Raw genomic sequence first — 22903 nt, 5'->3', positions numbered from 1 at the left:
GGATCCAAAAAATAACGATCATTCCTGCTCTCTATGAAGACTGAGAATGGTATGACTCCTAAAGGCCAGCAAAACCTGGGGCCTTAATGGAGCTGCCTATGAGAAGAGCAGGTGATAAACCTAGAAGACAGGACACATTCCAGAATATGAGCACAGCACCTCTTCCAGGTAAGGACGGTTCTGAGCACTGTCAACATGTGAACACAGACCACATTTAAAATGTCAAACAAAACCCATGCTATATGGTCCACCAAGAACACCGAGTTTATAGTGAAATTTATTGTTCTGCTTCCTAATACAATAAGCTACAAGGTACATACAGTATAAAACGAGAACAGCCACAAAGCAAAGGTGATAAACATTCTGTGACAGTACAGTGGAGGTAACGTCTGTCAAATCCTTCCACTTTATCCCACAAACAGCAGCTAAAACTACTGGCCCTCCCCCTCCCTCCCCTCCAAAAATATTAAAAAGTAAACTGTCTCTCTCACTTAGGAGCAGTGGGATTCACTGGGTTTTTTGAGGGCACTGGTTATCTGCCAATATCTCAAGAAAATTATTGAAACTAAAGTAACAAAGAAAAACTGTGAAGGTGGGAGTGACATGACCCATGCAAGATGCTCATGACACCTTGGTTCACTTCTCCTCAGAGCAAATGGCCTGTAAAGAAAGGAAAAGTTTGTTACACCAAGTAAAACAGCAATTAACATGATCAGAGTTAAGATATAGTAAGCAAAATCTGAACTAGACAGGACTAGGCACACAGCTAAACTACTCTTCTAATGAAAATATAATCTTCCTGTTAATAAAGTTTGGAGATTGATAGCTGACAATCCTTCTCCTTTTATTTTTAGATGCTGTATGGGAAGGTGCACGTTGACATGGGCACAGCTGACACCTATTATACAAGGCTCCAAATCAAATAATCTTGTCTGGGAGAATTCTAACAATGACATGAAGTGCAACCTCAACTCTTAAAAAAACTAAAAAACATCAAGGCTATAACTGAAGACTCAATACTTACCTTAAAGGCACAAAATTCCATTTAACCACTTTTTCATATATACTTGGTGCGGTTGAGGGCTCTCTCAGCAAGATGACCACTTTCATCTGTTATCTTCTCCCAATCTGTTTGTCCAACAACAAAACCAATGGCTCTTTTCCTGTCTGCATCTTTTTTTTCTTCTAGATCTGCCCACCGCACCTGTGGAGAACACACCGTCAGTAGGACAATCTCTTAAGAAATCCTTAGACAAGTCTAGGCTTTCCACTGCAGATAAGAGCACAAGAATTCTGATTTGTACTCATTTTCATTAGAACAGGTAAGTATTAATTTGTTTTCTGACGGGTAAAGATGGAAACTACACCAGTTACATTATTTTTAATTGAATAACCCAGGTGTTCCACAGAGTAGAAGAAAGGTACAGATGATTAGCCTTTTCCATTTCAACGCTAGAATTCTGAGAGCTGAAGTGTAATTACTACAATTATTTCTCTGTTCAAAGCAATGCTTTTTGCAGGAAGAATTATCAAAGATTCATTTAGCGTCTTCATTTTCTATACAACCTGTCTTTCAATTGCACAATGGAAACATCTAGAAGATGATTATGAAACTACAGAAAGACAGTGTTAAAGAGCAACTCAGCAATGAATGAGAGGGACAGTTTTCTTCTCTATCTTCTGTGATACATTTCTGTCTAAATCTTTCCACTATTTTGTCACACTAAATAACTTCTTCAAGCATTTGTTATCTCCCATCTTTACAGCTCCAGCCATCTCCTCTGTGGCTCTTCATGGTCATGCAGATCACTTGCATTCATCCTGTTCAACCATATACAGTCACTCTCTCACCCACAAACCCAGACACCAACGGGAGGGAGTGCAACAGGGAGGAGGGAGTGAGGGAGGTGATGATGAAGGGCTACAGTCCAGAAACTCAGCTGGAACGCACCGTTGCAGGACAAAAAAAAAAAACACAACAGTTAGTGAAGGAGCTCTTCCTTGACATCCTAACTGATTAGTCCCACTCAGGCTGATTTGTTACCTGGGAACATAGCCTTGTTACCTTTCTGCCAGCACCCCCCTATTCCACTTCCTAGCTGGATTTCCCCAGACATTCCTGCTGATAAGCAATGTCTGCTTTCTTCCACCATCAGTTCCTCTGCCAATGCCTTAGTATGTCCATTTCTCTCACGCATACTGTCCAGTACTACCCATGTTTTCTATTTGACATTACAGAACAAAACAAAGCCCAAACACCAACAGTTAACTCAAATTACTTTTAGTGGCAAAAGCTGGTCTTTCTATTTTGGAAACCAAAAAAAAAAAAAAAAAAAAGTATTAATTCTTCCTATTACCTCTCTTTCATCTTTCTCTATGATTTTTTGCCCTTTTTTTCACAATGGTATTTGAAGATGTAGCATTTTGTGTTCAGAACAGAACTACACATAAAGTGGTTGAAGCCAACTTCTTATACACCATCTCCCAAGCTTTATGCAAGGTATATGCAGGAGGTAATGTCTACAAGACTTAACTGATATAAAACCTAGAAAGCTGATACTTTCCTCAGCTGAATCTTTTTGAACATAAGAACAGTGTACTGTTTCTCTGCCTACTTATTACAAAACCTAACAAAAAAACAGCTTAATAAAATCATCATCTTGTCTTGGAATCTGCACTGTATATCACACTATCTCATCACAAAACATACAGCATAAGAAAAGGACTCTACGGGTTGCTCTGAAACAAAGTGCATCATCTCCCCCAGCAAGAAATGGGACATGACTCCGTTCTCAATCTCAAAAGCCATGCCATGCATAGTTAATCTTCATTATCTACAACTCCTCCTTATAACTAATTTATTTACCTCTGGAAGACCCTACTCTCAAGAATATTCTCTTACAGAACCTAATGGGACACCAAATGAAAAATGAGTCAGTGAAATTGCCATATTGATAGACACTGCATGACTTGATACAACTCTTTTTCACAGAGACCGTTAAATGGCCATATACAGAGAGAAAGTCATTTGAAAATTTATTACCCTTTTCTTTCCAGGTTCAGAAGCACGTGTATCATAGTCATCTGGAAGCTGTAGATAATCTTCCATTCTGCTGGCAATTGCTTCCCAGTCACGTTTCCTTTTAGTGCCAGTCCGCAAACCATCCAGCTTGTCTGAGAACAAACACAGAGCCTCAGAGTTAAAGGAGAATTTTTTTCTAATATTCACAAAAACAAGACGAGAGTGGAAAAATTTTCAAAAGAATGAGCAGCAGAACTTGTACATCCAGCTTGTCTTGACAGGTGGAATGATGAGAGTTGAAATAAACTAGAGAAGACAACACCATTTTCAAGTTTTATTGATCTTTCACATTAACTGTGTGGCAATAACACTCAGTCTTGTTATTTGTACGAGGGAGAAAAGCTTGTTCTTCTGGATGTCCATACTATACGGAGTCTGTCCTTACAGGTACAATATAGCCACCAACAGCTAGGAACCACAGGTCCACCTTTCTGTATTTGAACACAATACTAAAGCCGTAGCATTTTTCCCAAATTTGGGGTTTAATACTGTGTCAAACATGGCATACATGCAGTATCAGGGAACAAGTGACGATCATATAATTTAATGCATCAAAGACAAGTTTTTGAGATACTGTGTCTGCTAAACAAAAAGCTCCTTGGAAACCCTGATTTCCCCCCCCCCTTCTTTTTCTCTCCCCACAAGGAAAACACACTCAAAAAATTCTCCAGGACTGGAAAAAAAAATCTCAGAATCTTTTGTTTCATGGTGTAAGAGGTCAGTCATGAATATTTGAGCAGTAGGTTTGTCCAACAGTCATCATTTTCTTCTTTTTCTTATTGAACCAATAAGGTATGAGGAGAAACAATTCCATTCCTAGGTTCTAAAATTTTGTTCCTCTTTGGACACTTATTTTCAGTGAAAAAACACCACCTTCTTGAAATTATGTGTCAAACTGCTTTTGGAAAGGAGATGAAGTATTCATTGTAAGATTACGAATAACAAAGCATGAAAATGAAAAACGGCTTTACAAGTCAAAGGAAATCCTAGGACTTCTGTCAATGTATGCTACCATTTTATAAGCCAACAACTCAAGTATATGCAGAAGGAATACTAAGCTTGGCAGTTACATTCTGTAAACCGTTTCCAGTGATGTCAGTAACATTGTTTCAGAAGTCACTGATGTAATTAAATTCACCCACAAAAGGCCTCAGAAATAAACCAAATACAAGGCAGCATATTTTCTGGATAGCAAGAGAGGATGTTCAAAGGTATGTATTTAAAGAAGCTCAGTTCAGAGATGAGTTTTTTTTTACTTAATATGGGAGAGAAAAGAACAACAACGGAGATAATGTGAGGCAATGGTGATGTAGACATGCTAGAATAATTTAAATGCCATAAACTAATGAAGTAATTTCTCCCTCATACAACTCTAAAATTTTTAAAGACTTCACCTTTGTTCCATTTCCCTGGAATAGATACAGAATTTCTTCTAAGAAAACATTTTAATCCCCCTCAGCCTTTTAAAAAAGCCAACGTTTAAGAAAACTCTGCAGAATATTTGTATCTGTTACATGATATCTTGTTACACGATTCAGTTAAAGCTCTTCTTTTGCTCTAAGTTAAATCTGCCAAATTTGAAGCTCCATCTCCACAGAAAGGCGGCACTCCCTCTAGAAGACAAAATTGATTTATACAGTATTCCTCTGTTACTCCAGCATATAACGTGCTTGCACTATTCCTCAGTATTACTCTCGGATCAATCAGCATAGATCATTTGTAGCATACGGATTTTCAGAAAAAAATGACATTGAAAAGGAGAGCAACAAATGCATTGAGGAGCATTTAGGAACATGAAGAACTGAAAATTCAGGAGCTCTCTGTTGGCAAGTATCTGTACGCAGACATATTCCTGTTGGAAGGCAACATGCTACGATGCAAGCTCATCTCATTACCAATGTGGAAGAAAGAGTTCAGTCTACCACCCCCTGCTGCACACAGACCAATTGTAAACATCGCCAAGAAATGTGTAACACTCAAACATCAACAGAGGAGTTCAGGAGGCGTTCAGAGTATGAACTGTCCCTTTTTGTTACTGCTACACAGAATTTATCTTAAAATGTTATCTCCTTCCATGTTTGAAGTTGGATTGCCTTTCCAGAGGGATCTGCTCCCATCCATACTATCGTGGTTCAAGGTACATGTGCCATGCAGTAGATATACTACAGAAATGTCAAAAGCCTACCACAAAGCATTATTTCAGAATACTCTTTTCTGAAAATGAGACAAGGTGTCATTTTGTAACAATGGTGCTTGTGAATATTTATGGCAGATGATTATTTAGTGTTAAACTATCAAACATCATTTTACCATTTCAATTTTAAAAACAATGAAGCAGCAGCATTTCTGAAAACCCACAGAACTTAAAAACTCACCTTTAGAATTTTAATAATAAAGCATCTGACTTAATTAGCTAAATTTTTGCCCTTCTTATACAAAAGCCAAAGTTTTATGTAAAATGTTATTTGTGTTCTAGAGCAAATTTTACAATGGTATCAAAACTTTAGCTATGCCAGAGCTCATTTCTCCTTCCCTGAAAGTTTGAAGAACTCACCACTAAGCCGCACTTTGAAACAGAGTATTGCACTACACACTTCGAATATAGTCAAATTTTAAAAATGTGAGTCCATTTCTGTGAATTTAAATACAAGAACCCATGTGCACTATGCACTGAGACAGACCAGTGATTAGACTTTAGAATAAAAATGTGACTGTGCACTCACAACACATAAGGAAATGATACACCACACATACTCAGAGGAATGCATCACCCCTGCAAAGTAAATCTGAACTAAAGCAAGAGCTCTGGGGCGTACGGTATGGCGACTGTCACAAGTCAGCGTTGCAGCTAAAGAACTCAAACTTTTCAGACCTTTTCCGAGGCTTTTTACAATCAGTAAGATCTTATTGTGCTTTCCTGCAACAACATCTACTCAGAACGAAAACAAAAAAGCAAAACAAGACTTACAGTGTTGTTTTTGGATTCTGCACTTACATCACTTCTGCAAATGTGTGCCCTCTGAGACTAACACAATAAACCTGATGGGCAGGCCAGCTGCCAGGAAATAACTCAACTTTGGAATAACAAATGTATATCACAGTTTACATGCCTTTCAGGAAATAATTTTAATTGGTCATCTACCACAAAGTCTTATTGTGAATTAAATATAATAATTCTTACTCACAGACTGCAAGTGCTATAATGCATACCTTGAGCTAGAAGTTGTCCGCCCTTGCAGAGCAATTTTTCAGAGAAACAGCATTCATTACATAGGAATGCCTGGCTTTTTTTAAATGTATGTTCTGTCAGAATCTACTTTTAATCTATAGTTCTATATATTTACAAAAATGAATCTAGAGGGTAGTTATAAAAGTAAAATCGTGAATACAGATTTCATAGAAAGACCTTCTCAGCACCTGTATCTGTGTCTTGCAGCATGCTAACATCCAGTTTGTTAATGGAGTTTGATTGTTGAAGGATTATTGCAACAGCCTTGCAAGTAACTTACTTTAGCATAAAATTGACTCTGCTGCTCGCTCCCCATTTTACATTTAAGTGGAGACCATATAAAAATCCTATGTTTTATATTATGGAGTTTTCATATGGAAAGAAATGCAACACAGTTGTTTCTATTTGTTAGCAGTATTGATCATGAGAGACAAAGTTTGAAAGCTATCTATAAATTTCTGCTGCAGTCACAGTCTCCACATTGCTAGAAACTACACATAAAACTTAAATATTTTTAGAACACACTTTGGATTCCTGTGATATTTGTAAAACGCACGGGATGACTTCAGCTTCACCGTATGCAGTGCAACGCATCTGTTCCTACTACTCAGTATTTAAAGAAGTCTATGTTATTTGGAATACAACGCAATGTATCAGAGCATTCTTCAACAACGCAGTTTTCCAGTACTATGATTTCATACATAATTAGGAAAAAAAATCATTATAAACTTAAGAAATAATCTTAAGATATTAAACCAATCAACTCTTAGAACAAAAATGCAGAGCAATCCTGGATTAATTCTGTCTAGCTGCCTAGCTGTGATATGCCGCAATCATTGAGTACAAGGCTCCTCCAGTTGTACTGCAGGTGCCACAATGTCAATATATTTCACAAATATTTAAATGACTTAAAAGAGAGCAGAGCAGCAGAAGAGATGGTGCAGCTAAGCAGTTAACAGCAAAAGATGAAAGGCTGCTTTATGTAAGCCAGAACTTCTAATGCTATTTCTATGGTGCAATTGTGATTTTGGTTACTAGAAAGTAATGATACACAGGGCTGTACCACACATGCAGAAGCAAACCTCAAAACGTTAAGACATGCTGCATCCCATTCAGATACTTGTTACTTCTCAGACATGACACAAAGTAGCAGTTTTATGTGGATTGCATTGGTAAAAGTTTCACTTAGAACCATTACTGTTCAGTAAAAAAAAAAAAAAAAAAAAAAATATCTCAAAACTGATCATAATGACTAGAAACCCCTTTCCATGTGTACACCTTCCACCATGGCCATGGTGCACGCATTTCTGCCTGAAAGTTGTTTTTGACTTTGACAGAATCCTAATATTAGCACTTATGTCTAACGCAACCAGCAGCACTAATCAGAACAAAAAGTGCAGCAAAAATAGTGCCCTTGTGCTCCTGGAAAGTCCATTTTGCATCCTACTAAGAATTCTAGTACTTTCCTGGAACTGAAAAGCATAACAAACTTTAACTTTTCAATACCTAAGTTGTTGAAAAGACACACCGAGGCCTAATCATTCAGAACCAACTTCAAAGCATGGCACTACTTTGTCCTCACACATGTCAATTTTGGAGAGCAAGAAACATCTTCAACACACTTAGCTCCTAGACATGTCTCCAAGAAAGTAAGAAGTTACCGACGACATTTAGGCTTGAAAAAAAGGTATGCAGCATGAACAAGAATGCAGTGCAATGTAAGTTGACTCTTTGCTTTTTATAATACGGACGAGATGAATAAAGAATAGAAATACTGCTCTTTTTAAATTTTAAGACAAAGTACTTTCCTTGAACAGATGGAAGAACAATTAATGAGTATATAAAACAGTGATGGTTAGAAAGTCATAAATCCCTTGCCTCTGGCAGAAGATAAATTCCTTTTCTGTATAGATGCTTCTGCAGTTTCAGACACGTGTATGAGATCAATACATTTATTTGTCTTTGGTAAGGAGGCACAGTAAAAACAAAAATTCAGGTTTTGCAAACATCATCAGATACCAACTATAAGAAACAGGAAAAAATAAATACCCACCTAGCTTTGCCTCAGAAGTGTCCATCTCCCATTTGCTTTTCGGAATGTAACCCTAAATCATACACAGAGAGAAGCTCGGAGGATTAGAGAAAGACACACATGCATATCACTTTTGAACTGGAAACAGCATTATAATGGGAGCTTAAGATATTTCTTTTCGTAAGGCACAATTCCTGTTATCAGATGAAGGAAACAAATTACTCAGTATTTCAGAACTTCTGCATCCACTTCCCATTCAGTGATTTTAGCAGCCCTTGCAAATCATTACAAGAGTGCTGCCCTCTGCAACCACAGAACTCCAGAATGAGTCTAACAGACAGCAATGGTGCTGTGTGCACAGTTAATATATTGTATTATCCCAGGTGGAAAAGTTATTGCAACACAACTTATCAGGCAAAAAGAATATTCAAAGCTTTACAAATACAAATGAAAAAGTTACCGTAGTCATAAGCTTTTAAGAATATATTCCCAGATTTACGACACATAAGCTTCACTTAATAATCCTTTCGAAGGGATATACTAAATTCTTGTATGAGTGATTAGTCCACAACTAAACAAAATTATTTTTTGTTTAAATGAGAGTATCTGCTGAATCACTAAGATTTTAGTATTATTTTTCATTTTAAAATAACCCTTAGTTCAATGATTCTTTTAAAACACTTTTTCCCTACAAATAATGTCATCATATGTTTTACGTGTAATGATCTTTAGCCAGTTTATTCCTTGTAAATGAGCATAATGATATTAAATCTGGCAAAATTGTATTTATTTTAGATATCTTCTTCTTATCTTTTCATTTTATACTCTTGGACAAGTAAATCCTTACTAAGCAACCCCTTATAACTCATTTCAGCTGTTCAGATTTCATATAAAACTACTTACGTTTCTCTGCAATCACATAAAAAGCTCAATGTAGTGAAATGCAACCCCTGTGAGAATTTCATTACTTTAAGAATTATTTTTAATAGAGAGGGAACAGAACTACTCTAGAAGATTTCAACAAGAAAACAAACAATCCACAGACCAGTTTTATTACACTAACTTCTCTCCTGCCCTATTTATAGGTTGCCTCCACTGTGGTAAACATATACGTGTATTTGTTAATGCTAAGGGTTACTAAATCAGAGTGTACTATTGCAGAGAGCTACACTGCTTTTCATTATGTTCAGCACTGCTCTTCCAAAATCCTTGAAAGACCTTTTTTCTATCAAGCATATATCAGTGACTTGAGATTATCAGATCTCTGTATTTTATTGTTTTTAAATCAAGTCTCTAATTAATACAAACTGAGACAGTTTGTGCTGCAATATTTCCTTGTAACAAATAAATAAGCTTCATATATATATATATATGTATATTTATACTTTTAAACCAAGTTGCACATTAAAATTTGCTCAGAAAGTTTACACCGCAGCTAGAAGCCTGTATTGAACAAAGTGATGTGTGATACACTGGTGAGAACACTAAGTTAAATGCATCAATAATTCATACCATCAAGCACAGAAAAGTAAGAATTGTCTGAATGCTACAAACAACCCTATGGGAGTTGATAATAGCAACAAAGAGTGACTTTGATGGTGTGAAATGGCCTATTGTGTGCTGAATCTGTACAATATCCCGGTCCTCAGATAGGATAAGAAAAGATTCAGACTTCATCCTTTGGTACAAGACAGTTGGATATTTCAAGGACATCTGCCAGATGGCAGGAGCTTCAGACCTCTCTTTTTCCACAGGATTAAATGCAGCAAAATGAAGAACCCTTACCAACTGCTCTCAAGAAGGCAACAGATACCAAATACAGTGTACTGTTCCACCTTTCTGTCTGACATGCCTCTCTCTGAGATTAGCCATGTGACTGAATAGCAGAGATTACATACAGCAGATAATTCTTTGCTGATTTTCATCTCTTGTGAATCTGAATAGAAAACATTCTTATATGTAGATTACTTTTAGTTATTAATAATTTGCATAGTTTTTACCACCAAGCTTTCTCCTTGTCTCATAAAGAAAAGGCCTGTTATATGTGCTGTACATTAAGACACTCCCCAGAGCCCATAAACACACACATACACACACACTTATGCACAGATGTCTCAAAAGCTAAAGACAACTTTCTCTTCGCTCACTTCCAAGAAATGAGACTAGCAGCCATATTCTTGTAAACATGGGTGCGTCTTTGAAATATTCTAGCCACACTTCATGCAGTCTCATACTCTGTGCCAAAGAATAATTTAGTAAAGAGAATAAATGAGTCATGTTGCAAAAACCAGATGTTTATTAAAATCCACTCTTCCTAAGCTTTATTTTTTTTATTCCGTATTTCAACTGCTTTCTAAACTGCCACTCCTGAGGAATAGTAAATTTCCATCAAGAAAAAGGACTTTGCTCGTCTCAGACATTTTTGGTTACTTCCTGTTTATTGGAGTTTAAATGCTTGATTGTGGGAACCAGGATTTAGACACATTCAACTCATCAAGCACTGACCAGCTGCAGCTCCAACACATACCAAGAAGTTACATTAGGAAGCCTTCCGTAGCCTTTTAAATACATACCTAAAAACGCCAGCCCTCAGGGCAATTCTCTAACCTTCATTTATCCAAGAGACCTAATCCCTCATCTTGAAAACACCTACTGACAAACAAAGTCAGCAAGCCTTGGCAGAGAAAGCATTCTTCTTCATAACTGTTGTCATATACTGTGACAGTCAAGAACAGTTCTTTAGACACGTGAAAGGAAATAACCTAAATTAATCTTTGCCCATTCTTCCCATCCCTCCACTTAGTGTAATTCTTAGATAATCTGGAAGACAGCGCTATAGTGTACTGCAATTTATAAATGTCTGTAAGAGGCACGTTGCCATGCTCCACTGATAATGCTATTTGTGGCATATACTCACAGATTCTTAAAAAAATTCAGTTAGGAATAATATGATTTAACATTAAAGTTCTCCTAGAAATGTTTAAGGAACAAACGACTAGAAATGTGTGTATTAAGATCGCACTGCTAAGAATGGCAATGGGTTGGCATTTATAAGACTGAGATTCTCCCTCAGACACATTAACAAACATTTCGTTAGAGATGGCTGATGTGTCTCCTACCAGTTCACTTTCTTCCTCCTCTGCTGTATCCTTCTTGACTTCTTCTTTCTGGTCTTCAATATTTGCATCAAAATCCTCCATCTCCACCTGTTCCAAAGCACAAGCACAGACTTACAAGGCACTGCTTGACTTCTAAGTATTATCTTTTTAGCAGAGTAAGTAGAAGATTCCAAGTTCAAATAGAAGAGGGAAGAAAGGATTCATCTTGGAAAGTATGATGATGCAATATGAATACTGGCTCCATTTTGGCTTCCCTCAGAAGCAGGTTCCCTTCTAGCTACAGAGAGGCAAACCGTGTGGGAAAGTAGCAAGGTTTATTCTCTTCCTTCACATGCATTCTTTGTGCTACCAATATCTGTAACAGTAAGACACTTCTCTTGCTTCCCACACAATCACATTTCAAAACTTGAAATCTCAGAAAGAGATCTTAAACTTGCCATTTACACATCACTGGAATGGCACTCTCTGCATAAAACATCTCTATCAAGCCTTTATCTTTTATATATTTAAATATCACAGTGAAGAATAATAACTACAGAGATTAACATAATAAAGAAAATGGATGCTTTAAGACGTACATCTAACCCTGCCCATCTAACAGAATATTTTCTGGGGTCCACATTTCTAATGGGGATTCATGTGTATACTGTGGCATGCCTAAAACTCTCCAAGTGTGTACAGTTCTTCACTGCCATTAGTAAAACCTTGATGCACACAGAGTAAATCCCAAATCTGCCCTTCTCCAAGTCTACTTGAGAGCTGAGCCTTTTGCTGTCCTCTTAAAGATTACTGTTTTCCTATACAAAGAATTTGGAGATTCAAAAATAACCTGTTGACCTCATGACAAACTGCAAAGAGTAAACTCTCTTCCTATTTCAGCAGTTCACCAGTTTCTATGGCCATGGCAAGAGCTGTTCTGACAGCAACATGCAGCTAGGGTACATTCATGATGACCATACGATTAACATACTAATTTATTCCCAGAGCTCCTGAAATATCTGCCAAAGAAGAATGCAACAATACAGAAAGCTGACACACCAAAAATGCACATCACAGCAAATGGAATAAAAAGGTAGCATACTTCCACAGCAAGTGTAATCTTTTGCTACATGTTATTTATTTATTTCTTCATTCTCTGCTACAGGTCTGTATTTCTCAAAGTAGGGAGCAAGAGTTCAAATTTGTTTATTTACTTATTTATTGTATCAAACTACTTCCTCAAATTATGACCCAATTAATCCAGTAACCTGAAAAAGTGCTGAATTTCATCTGAGAGAGCAAAGATCCTCTTTAATTGATACTCAACAGCTGCTGAAGAGCAACGTGGCTTCAACTCTTCCTCAAAGATGCATTAAGTCTGGGCTCCAAAATGGTGATAAAAAGTAACATGTACATTCATGTTTGGGTAATTGCTAAGGATAATGGAATACACTTGTCTGACACAGTGATTCTGGCTTTCTACAGTGCCAAGCATAACTGCCCTGCTATGATCATACCTTTCTCTGCTTTGTATTCTCAGTACAGTCACATCTACATAATTTGTAATTTTAACAAGCACAGAGATTCTCACCTCTTCGATAGCAGCATCCTGTAATAGAGAACGAATGTCCAGGCGCATCATGTGACGTGGTGCTGCCTCCCAGTGATCAGACATCTAACAAAAAACAAACAAAAAATGAAGCACCTCTAAAAATGTAACAGATTCAATGGAAAATTGGGTTTCTGATCACAAACAAGATGTATCTGTACTTAAGAAAAGTAATTTCAATCAATCCCATGAAATAACTACCAGGTCTTCTTCGAGGAAAAGTGTAAGCATTATGTAGTCTAAAAAAGGTCAATAGTTTTCCAACAACAGCAGGCCCGAAAGCACAATGAAACCTATCATTAAACCTATGACTCCCGATGTATACAGTTACCCTGCTGATTTCCTTTAGCTTGCGTCCATGAATATTCCTCTTGGAACACGTCTGGTTATCTGCACTCATTTCAGCTAAGTACACCTAGAAAGAGAAAGACAATATTAAATATTGTAAATCAATTTTTAGAGCTCTTTTTCTACCTGGTGATACACTCTGCAGTTCTACATTCTAAGAAAGGTAAATTTTTAACTGTAGACCACAGCATTTTTCCTGAATGTGGGAGGGACTTTGCATTCAAAAGTTTAAAAATACCAGCACATGGGTGCTAGCAAGTTCAAATGCTTTTTAGGCTCTATTACCTCAAAACCCTTGGTTTTTGCAGCACTCCAAAACTGTTCAAAATGTCGCACTCTATCATTGATAGCATCAAGGATAATGAAAGGGAAGAAGCCATCATCCAAGGTCTTTTTGAAAGTTTTAAACATGCTGGTACGATAGGTCTCTTCCATATCAGCTTCATATTCGTATTCCATCACCTTTATCAAGGACAAAAGCATTTAAGAAAGAGGACACCTATTAAATTGCTAATGTTCAACTGCTGAATGTTATGACCACAAAGTACACTGGTATGAGAAGAACATAGAATCATAGAATCATTAAGGTTGGAAAAGACCTCTAAGATCGAGTCCAACCATCGACCCAACACCACCATGCCCACTAAACCATGTCCCTAAGCGCCTCATCTACTCGTCTTTTAAATACCTCCAGGGATGGGGACTCAACCACTTCCCTGGGCAGCCTGTTCCAATGTTTAACCACGCTTTCAGTAAAGAAATTTTTCCTCACGTCCAATCTAAACCTCCCCTGGCGCAACTTGAGGCCATTTCCTCTCGTCCTATCGCTTGTTACTTGGGAGAAGAGACCAACACCCACCTCGCTACAACCTCCTTTCAGGTAGTTGTAGAGCGCGATAAGGTCTCCCCTCAGCCTCCTTTTCTCCAGGCTAAACAATCCCAGTTCCCTCAGCTGCTCCTCATAAGACTTGTTCTCCAGACCCCTCACCATCTTCCAGGTCAACTTTTAAGAATTTGCCCATTCTGCCCTTAAGTTACATTGATTTGTTTTGAAAAACAGCCCACAGACCTCTGCACTCTTCCAAAGCCACAGACTGAAATTCTGATTGCCACTGTGTTATTCCAGAATGCCTTGTTTCTTTGTCAAGATAAGCAACTGAATTAGAAGTACCTTCTTTTTCACTTTTTTCCCTGTATCTGGGTCTCTCTCTTCTTTTTCCACTTCAGTGATAAAATAGTCATCCAGGCTGAGCACTCTTGGTGCAGGTCCTCCACATTCTACTTCCTTATCCTGGGAGGAAAGCAAAAAGAAAATATATACTCTTGCAGTAAAAATTCCATTCTGCTACAGAGGATCTTCAAAACACTTCTGGCAAACACCAGTTCCCTGCTCTATATTCAAAACAAGAAGAGAGCAGTACCCCTCATGCTTGCTAATAGCAGAGGGAATTCACATGCCATATGAAGACATGGAACATGATATAACAACAGGCCGAAATTCCGGACAAACAGAAAGAGAACAGCAGAGGAAGCACACATAAAAGACAAGCAGCACTACACAGTGAGTGGTTGTTTACATACCCTGATGAGTTTTGCTACATGTGTCTTTCCACTGCCAGGCAACCCTCTCATTATGATTACGATCTGAAACAAAGATCATGTAAGAAGATAGGATACCGTACTACATTTAACAGAATCTCTTTTGCAAAAATTTTCTTCTAGAAAATTATGTGCTCTGGGCTCACACTTTTGCATATCATCAAGCAAAGCCAGTACCATGCCTCACTGCCTATTTTACAAACCAGGTTGTGAGGAATGGTAGTAGTTCCACAGAATAAGAGTATATGATGTTAATCATCTCAGCAGCTCATACTGCATAAGACGTTATAGATCTGGTTCAGATAAAATTAACTGAACGAAACTTGTTTAAATGTTTTATAGCCTGAATCTTGTTCTTTCTTATTTTATATGGTGCACTGCCAAATCTCTGACTCTGTGTAAAGCCAGGTCTTTCCTCTGATACATCAAGAACGCAAGTGAAGATCTCAGAAGAGTCTAAAATACATTAACATTACCCACTAATAGGAATTTCATCTTAGCATTCTCAGGAAGTCTACATCTCCTGTGGACTCCTAATAGCTATGCTACAACACTCTAGGCATTTGCAAAAGAACCAAAAGAATTTCCAGAGCTTCCTCAAACGTAGCCTTGTTCCCAAAATATTACACTCATGAGCACTTTATCTGAATACAGACCTCGTAGAAACCGATTGTTGCTTTCACAATGCGTACTCACCCTCTCCGGCCTGCTATCCCGTCCTGGTGGCTTCAAAATATCATCTACATTTTTAGATTCTGGCTTCCTTTCCACTCGTGGAGCAGGTGGTGGCTGACGAGGCATTGATGGAGCAGAAATAGGAATCCTTTCCTCAGGGTAATTTCTACGATCACCTTCAAATTCCAGTGTTTGGACAGAAGAATTTTCTTAGTTCAGTAAAATAAAAAAATTAAGATGTTCATATCCAGCTGAGCTGATTTAAACAGACCTTCATTATTTTAGGATAAAATCATGGATTTGTCCCCAAAATAGTTCACATTTCTAATCTTGAACCTATTGCAATCAAAGACATTTTTTAGCAGAGTATACAACTGTTGCGTTCCTGATCCCATCATCACTGAGAAACAAAACTACATGACACCGCCCAAATAAATTTTCCTGAACTATATATTCTGAACAAAGGAATACTGCAGATCAATTAATCTTCTCCCAATTAATCTTCACCTCTGCGAGCCCATATTTTTCATAATGTTCTAGCATGGCTTCAAGATTGAGAAACTGTACCTCCAAACATGGAAGGCCCATGATCATATGCTGGACGATCTGTCTTTCGTTCATATGGTGGTCTTTCAAAACCACCCCGCCTGGAGGAAGGATGGTCTTTCTTGTCACGGTAAGACTGAGTCCTTGAAGGTGTAGTAGGAAGAACCCTGCCAAAAGAGTATTTTGCGTATTTCTAGAATTTCTACTGTGGGTTCCAGAGAGAAATTAACATGTACCTTACAGGCAAAATGGATAGCCTGATACCCAATACAGCCTGAATTGTATTGATTTCAATAGTGTTCTGAAACCACGTACCTATCATCTCGGGGATGCCGCTCTTTTTCAAATCTCTCTCGTTCGTAGTCCACAGAACCACGGTCTCTGTGCAATTCCCGCTCTCTCTTGAAATCCCGATGATCTGTGTTGGAATTACCCTGACGCTCAAAATAAGGCTCACGATCTCTTTCTCTGTTGTAACGACCGGGGTGCTCTGAAAGGAGAAACCCATGGAAATCCAAACTACTACAACATACTCTGAATTTTTTATTATTTTTGAAGGAAAAGCAACAAACACGAGTGCAAGAAAAGTATATAGAAACATATGATGAGAGGGCTAGAATGGATTTAATCAGCCACCGAATCTCTTGTCCAAACTGTAACGGGCAACCATACCATGAAATCCTACTTAAAGCTACAAAACTGAATGTTTAAAGTGGCTCAGTCATTGACTGCGTTACTCCTCTTGACAATATAAACTTATTCTTATGGGCCTCTGAAGAAAATGAAGTGGTTCTAGCTTAAACAAGAGTTACTTAGTTTAAAATACGCTTTTAGTGCCTTACAACTTTTCTTAAGAGCTAACTAACTGTCTGAGCGCTAGCCAAGCGCTCCCTACCTTTTTGAAATGTTTGCCTCTCCGGTAGAGGTTCCGGACGCAGGGTTACCCTCTCCCCATATGGAATCTGTTCCACTTTACTGGTGGTTATATCTGGTTAAAAATAATCAAAAAATAATCAAGGTCTTAAAATACCCCTCTTCCATTTCCTTTCCTCTGTCATGAAAAGCAATCAGTCAATGGTATTAAAAGTGACTGGAATAACTTACCAAAATTTCTTTTAATGGATAATCCAAAAAGAGCTACACATAAATACACAACACCATGGTTTTGAAAGACTGAAGCGGGTTTGTGTGTGTAAGTATGCGTACCACTTTATCTTAAGAATGGGACTTCTGCCTTTTCAGATGAGTTCAGGTAGCACGCACGGTCAGAAGATTATAAACATTAAAATGCTCTGAAAGTTTCAATAGCTCATAGAACTACTGTAATGTCAAGCATATTAACTGAAATGCTCACTTCAGATTCCTAACAGTGACAATTTTTCTAACAGCTTTTAGTAAAATATCTACTTAATGGAATCAATACGGCTTCAGTTCATGTTATGGCACCTTAGAGAGAGAAAAAATGCTCTTTAAATGACAATGCACAATTTAAGAACTTCTTTACGACATGATTTCACTCCTGTTAAAAACTAAGAATGAGGGAAATGAATTCTATTAAAAAAAACTAATGTTGAATTTTAGCTTTGATAAGCTCAATACTAAAAATCAGAGCCCTTCACTGTTTATGTGTTAAATGCCTGTTTAGAGCACACGCCCTTCAGAACTAGAACTTTGTCTCCGTCCCTGTCTAGACGGTACCTCACACCCATTAAGCAGTATATAAATAATGCAAACACCAGTCACATTCTGCTTTAAGTTACTAAGTCATACCTAAGAACTGTAACAATCCAAAGTACTTTCTACCACAGTCATTTCATACTCAGCTACAAAGGGATTAAGGGAAGTATCCATATCAATCTAAATATAACACATTGATGTGATCACATCAGTTGGTGTTTATTAGAAGCAGACATGTCTATACACCATTCAGTTCACATGAAATAGCTCATTATCACAGCATTGAAGAAAACATTAAACTCAAGGCTGGAGGTTACAGACTCCTTAAAAACTGCATTGCTTAGCATTAGATCGCAACGTATGCAGCCTACAGGTCAACTGCAGGACATCTACAGCATGCTTTGTGTGGCACGCTCCTTTAGAAAGAAGCTAGGAGGACTAATTAGCTCTCTGTTACAGGTCAAACAAACACACTGTAATACCCACCTCGCCCGTGGCCATAATCCACAGTTTGCTGAATCACAGGTGCTTTAGGAACCGGTGGAATAACTGGAGGAAGGGACACTGGTACAGCTGATGGAACAGAGGTGTGAACGGCAGGTACTTTCACAGGTGAGGAGACAGGTGGAGGCATCATTGACTCCTGTTTACACAACTCGTACTCCATATTTGCTCCTTTATCCTCATTCGTGTCCCAGAGTCCGTGGAAAGAATCCTCATCCCAGCGTTCCTGTTCCACAGCAGAAGGTGATGGTTTTAAAGACTGACCATGACTTGGGGTTGTAGTTGGAGTAGAAACTGGAGCATGTGGCCTTGTCATAGGTGTAGCAGGCCTTGTCAGTGGGGCACTTGGTCTTGTCACAGGGGTGGGCTGTCTGAACAACACGGGAGGCTTTATAATAACAGCAGGAGAAGGTTTAATAGCTTGGGCTTCTACTGGTGCCTCTGAAGATAGCTGAGAAGAGACCTAGATGCAGAAAGCACTTTTAATGTAGATCTGTAAACTAACCTTCTCTCATCCTCTGTAAGTCAGTAAGCACAATGGCAACTGGTAATCAAATCATAAGCATTTTCTAGTACCTCCATCAATGTGCTACAGGTGGGAGGACAATATTTCAAGAACTGGTGGCCTGAATTAATTTGGTGTTTGTTCACTATGTGAAGGCTTAAATACTATTTATTTTCTCCTTCAAAATAACCTTACCAATTTAAGCTCCAGTAGGCCTATCTCAGTTCAAAAGTGTCTACGGTTTTATTCTTAAAGACTCCTGCTGTCTGCAAAGATTCCTGCTGTCTGTGAGGAGGCTGAAAAAGTCTGAAAGTAGGGCAGCTTGGTGATGCACAAAAGGACTGATAAGGCCAGCTTCTTTCTGGAAGTCACGGGAAAAATTCCCAGAGAGCAGAATCACCTGGAAACCCCTTAATGAAATCAACATCAGATGAACATAAGAAATGGGGAGGTCTTGCCCAGTCAAAAAAACCCAACAAAACAAAACCCCTTCATGAACCAAACATGCCCACGGAACCCCACGTGCTGTGTCACAAGAGTTTTTTCAGCATCACAGCAGATGTCAAGTTACAGGCAACCTTATTAACAACATGCAACAAAACTTGCAGAATGGTTGTAGATACAAAGCTGAACTTTGTAATAACAGTTCAAAGTCACAGCAGAAGCCTGAAGGCAGGAATCCCAAGAAAGACAACAGTTGTTTGAATACCTTTAGGCAGATAGGTGAAGTAGTCCGAGATACAAAATAACAAAGTTGAGTAAAGTCACTTCCTAAAGGCATCAACATATCTGCAGTTCTTGGTAGCAAATCTGTTCCATTATTTTACTTTATAGACACTGTAAACAAGGAAGAGGTCAACTAGGCAAAAAGAAAACTTGCAGTACCTCATTCACCGCATAACACTTCTCTGGAGGGAGGGACAAACAAAGCTTGGTCTGGCTAAATGTCAGACTCAGAGGTCAGTATGGCTAAATTTATTAGTACCAGTAACTTTGGGGTTAAGATCTGATGAAGAATGAAGACTGTGCATCGACTCCGGTATCTCCTCCAACATACCTTTAACAAAATTGTTTATTCGTTCTAGGAAGGATTTATAAACCTGAGTTAACATGACTGCAGAAGTTCAACTGGTTTCTGACCGGGTATGAATTATCAAAAAAACAAATATAAGCAGCTGAGAAGAGTTCCCAGAACCAACCAAGAGATTAAGCAGTGGAGGAATAACTTGCATCACAACAGGAGATGAAGTCATGGAAGTACACAAATGTGAGCTTCCATGCACTTTATGATATTTCAGAGGGTAATGACAATTCCTAATAAAGACAGCAAACAGAAAGCTAATGCCCACTCTGCGTTGAAATATCTCAGTTTTTGATGGACCAATCCTTAAATTTCTCTCTTTAAACTCTTCAAAGAGGAAAGAGCTCTTAAAGTTGAAAAAGCAGAGCAAGACTGGAATTAAAGACAGTATCAGAACCAAGTTAGGCAGGGAACAGGAGGGTCTTCTCATGAGCCTTAGGCCCCTGTTTTGGAAGAGCTCACCGTTTCTTGCACATCATCTCACAGCAGTCTAGGCTGTTGAGCCTCAAGCGCTACTGTCCCCAATGGGTCATGCTCAGAAGACACAGTGGACTGAATGAGTAAGAAAGGCTTTGGAAAATCTAAAGAAACTATGAAGTTGCTTTGCCTCAACAGAAGATTGATGAGGTTGTGAGGGCTGCTGGGGAGGCATTCCACAGAGAAGTTTGACCACCAGAGTGCAGAACTGATCTGACATAAACATTAATAGTAATTACTACCAGCATGTTATTAAGTTAACACAAGATGAATTTACCTGAAAGGCACCTGGCCTTGTGCTCGTGTTCTGTGATCTAGGAGACTCTTGTGTGGAAATGTCAGGTTTAAACTCTTTCAACTTCTGTAGCTGTTCTTTTTGCTCTCTGCACATGAATCACAAGAAAGAGTTATCAGCCTGTAGCTTAAATGAAAAATTAAAGAAATCAATGCTCACAGTGAAAACCACGTATTACACTAGCATTAGGGGCCTAGTCCAAAGAAGAAAAGGATACAGCAGGCTTTACATGGTCAACGCTATGATTCAGAAATCCCTGTTTCACATTCACCTAACCATGGAGGTATTTAATACATTAGCTGCCTCCTTTTTTGATCACAGATTTCCTCTGCACCATGCCGCTATGCTTTTGTGCTTGGCCAGAACCACTCCACTTTGACAGTAAAGAGCAAAGCTAAATTTTAGCTTCTGACGACACGTTCTGCAAACCAGAAGCCCAGTGGAGATGAATGCCTAAGTGCTCTCAGTGACTTGCTCTGGGTTGCACACTAACAGGATTGAGGCCAACACAAAGCACAACAGACACTCCAATATTTAAAAACAAAGCGGTGATGTTAGTTTTTGTCTCCTTGTTTTATGTATCAAAATGCTATCCTGTCTATGGAGCAGAGACCAGGACCAGTAGTGAATGCTACAACCACTGGATTACAAAGATCTATCTATTCAATACAATTTCCTTCCAGTTTTTGTTTGCATCTTTTTATCTAGTTTTTTATTGCTAATAACTCTTTGTTCATATTAATTGTGTGTATTAAAGTGTGCCCAAAGAACAACTAAGAATGGGATCCCTCTGTACTAGGCACAACAGAGGCCATCCTGACTAGCAACCCATCTGTTCAGTATCCAGTGCAAGGAGAACTTGGCTCACAGAAAGGGATCCAAAGTGCTGCATTAGTACAAAGAGTAAACTGAGCAACTGCTAGCACTTAGAAGGTTTTCTTTACACCTGGCTTAGGAAAAATACACCAGATGACAAATACAGAACAGCATGCAGCTCAGAGTATGCTGTTTTATACACAATAAAAGCAAAGCCAGATGAAGGCTTTACCTTTGGAGATGAAAGCAGTTATGGACCACACTATACTCTTGGCTCAGCAAAAATATCATAAGCAGTCTCTTTAAAGTTGTTCCTACTGTTCAGACTGGGGTCACCTGCATGTAAGAACCTGATGAGAAGTACCAGTGTAACTAATTTTTAAGATTATCCTCATATTAAATTAAAAATCAGTATCATAGTGTCATGTTTATATTTCCCCTTTTTACTGGCTTAGAAAGAGGTATATGTATCTCCTTTCTTACATAAAATGTTTTAGTTTCTGTGTTTAGATATTTCAGCCCTAATAAATTATTCACTTAGGCAGTGATTCCCAAACTATGGTCCTTAGATTAAGTCTACTGGCTTGTGGCTAGTCACATTAAACAGCAAAACATATCCCTGGCAACCTGAGGCAATGGGAAAGCCAGGAAGCTGAAAATGATCTGTTGCTCCAAACTTTTGGCAAATATTGCTTTATCACACAGATTTCACAGTTACTAACACCTGATGAATTAATCTAATTGCAGTGACAGATTAAATTATTCAGAATAAAAGTTCTCCCCTCCTTTTTAAAAATTATTTTTCTTGCATTTTGGCATGCAACTAAGGCGTTCCATATGGGACAGATGCTTAGCAATCTATGACTCTGAAAATAAAACGGCTTCAAGAAAAGTGCAAAACGTCTCTGTATCTTTCAACATGGTTTAATGTAAATGTAATAATGATAACCAAACATTCATATTAATTGCCCATTATTTTAGCATAATATCTTGTTTAGGAAATTAAACCCCATCTTTACTAGGCACCAATCCTTAGCTATCTCTCAGTAATTCATGAATAGGATGAATCACATGAACCTCTGTCTCTAAGATGCCTCCTCTTTCCTCTACAATCTGCTCTGAAAGATCTCATTCACTGAAAATAGTCAAAGAAACTCATCTTTCCATTTTTGTTTTTTTTTTTTTTTTTAATGCATTTAATGCACCTAAACCCATGCACCAAATCACAAAGATAGCATTTGGATAGATGGTATGTGCTCCATTCATTCTAATATTACTAAATTTACTAAGCCCTAGGATGTTTCTGATGTTTAAGAGGATATTCTATTAC

At 38.2% G+C, this 22903-nt stretch overlaps 1 protein-coding gene across 5 annotated transcripts in view; it reads right to left on the bottom strand.

The window, feature by feature from the left end:
* Nucleotides 1–259: 259 nt before the first annotated feature.
* Nucleotides 260–22903, bottom strand: part of YLPM1 (YLP motif containing 1) — a 40080-nt gene continuing 17436 nt past the window's right edge. The window contains exons 6-21 of one of the 5 annotated variants that reach the window (XM_076345109.1): nt 20740–20845; nt 18382–18862; nt 17114–17206; nt 16534–16708; nt 16240–16385; nt 15694–15881; nt 14980–15042; nt 14570–14689; nt 13684–13860; nt 13382–13465; nt 13033–13116; nt 11463–11549; nt 8365–8416; nt 3044–3174; nt 1025–1204; nt 260–660 (exon numbers count right to left, since the gene is read on the bottom strand). In XM_076345109.1, the coding sequence (XP_076201224.1) occupies nt 1058–1204; nt 3044–3174; nt 8365–8416; nt 11463–11549; nt 13033–13116; nt 13382–13465; nt 13684–13860; nt 14570–14689; nt 14980–15042; nt 15694–15881; nt 16240–16385; nt 16534–16708; nt 17114–17206; nt 18382–18862; nt 20740–20845 (2134 nt within the window). In that variant the 3' untranslated portion in view covers nt 260–660; nt 1025–1057. Of the gene's footprint in view, nt 661–1024; nt 1205–3043; nt 3175–8364; nt 8417–11462; nt 11550–13032; nt 13117–13381; nt 13466–13683; nt 13861–14569; nt 14690–14979; nt 15043–15693; nt 15882–16239; nt 16386–16533; nt 16709–17113; nt 17207–18381; nt 18863–20739; nt 20846–22903 lie in introns of those variants that run through there. The other 4 variants (XM_076345110.1, XM_076345113.1, XM_076345111.1 and 1 more) reach the window with 4 other exon arrangements.

The sequence above is a fragment of the Aptenodytes patagonicus genome, chromosome 7, assembly GCF_965638725.1.
Source record: "Aptenodytes patagonicus chromosome 7, bAptPat1.pri.cur, whole genome shotgun sequence".
In the NCBI taxonomy this organism is placed as follows: Eukaryota; Metazoa; Chordata; class Aves; order Sphenisciformes; family Spheniscidae; genus Aptenodytes; species Aptenodytes patagonicus.
Note: the sequence above shows the minus strand (reverse complement) of the source record. Positions and strands in the feature narration are given on the sequence as shown.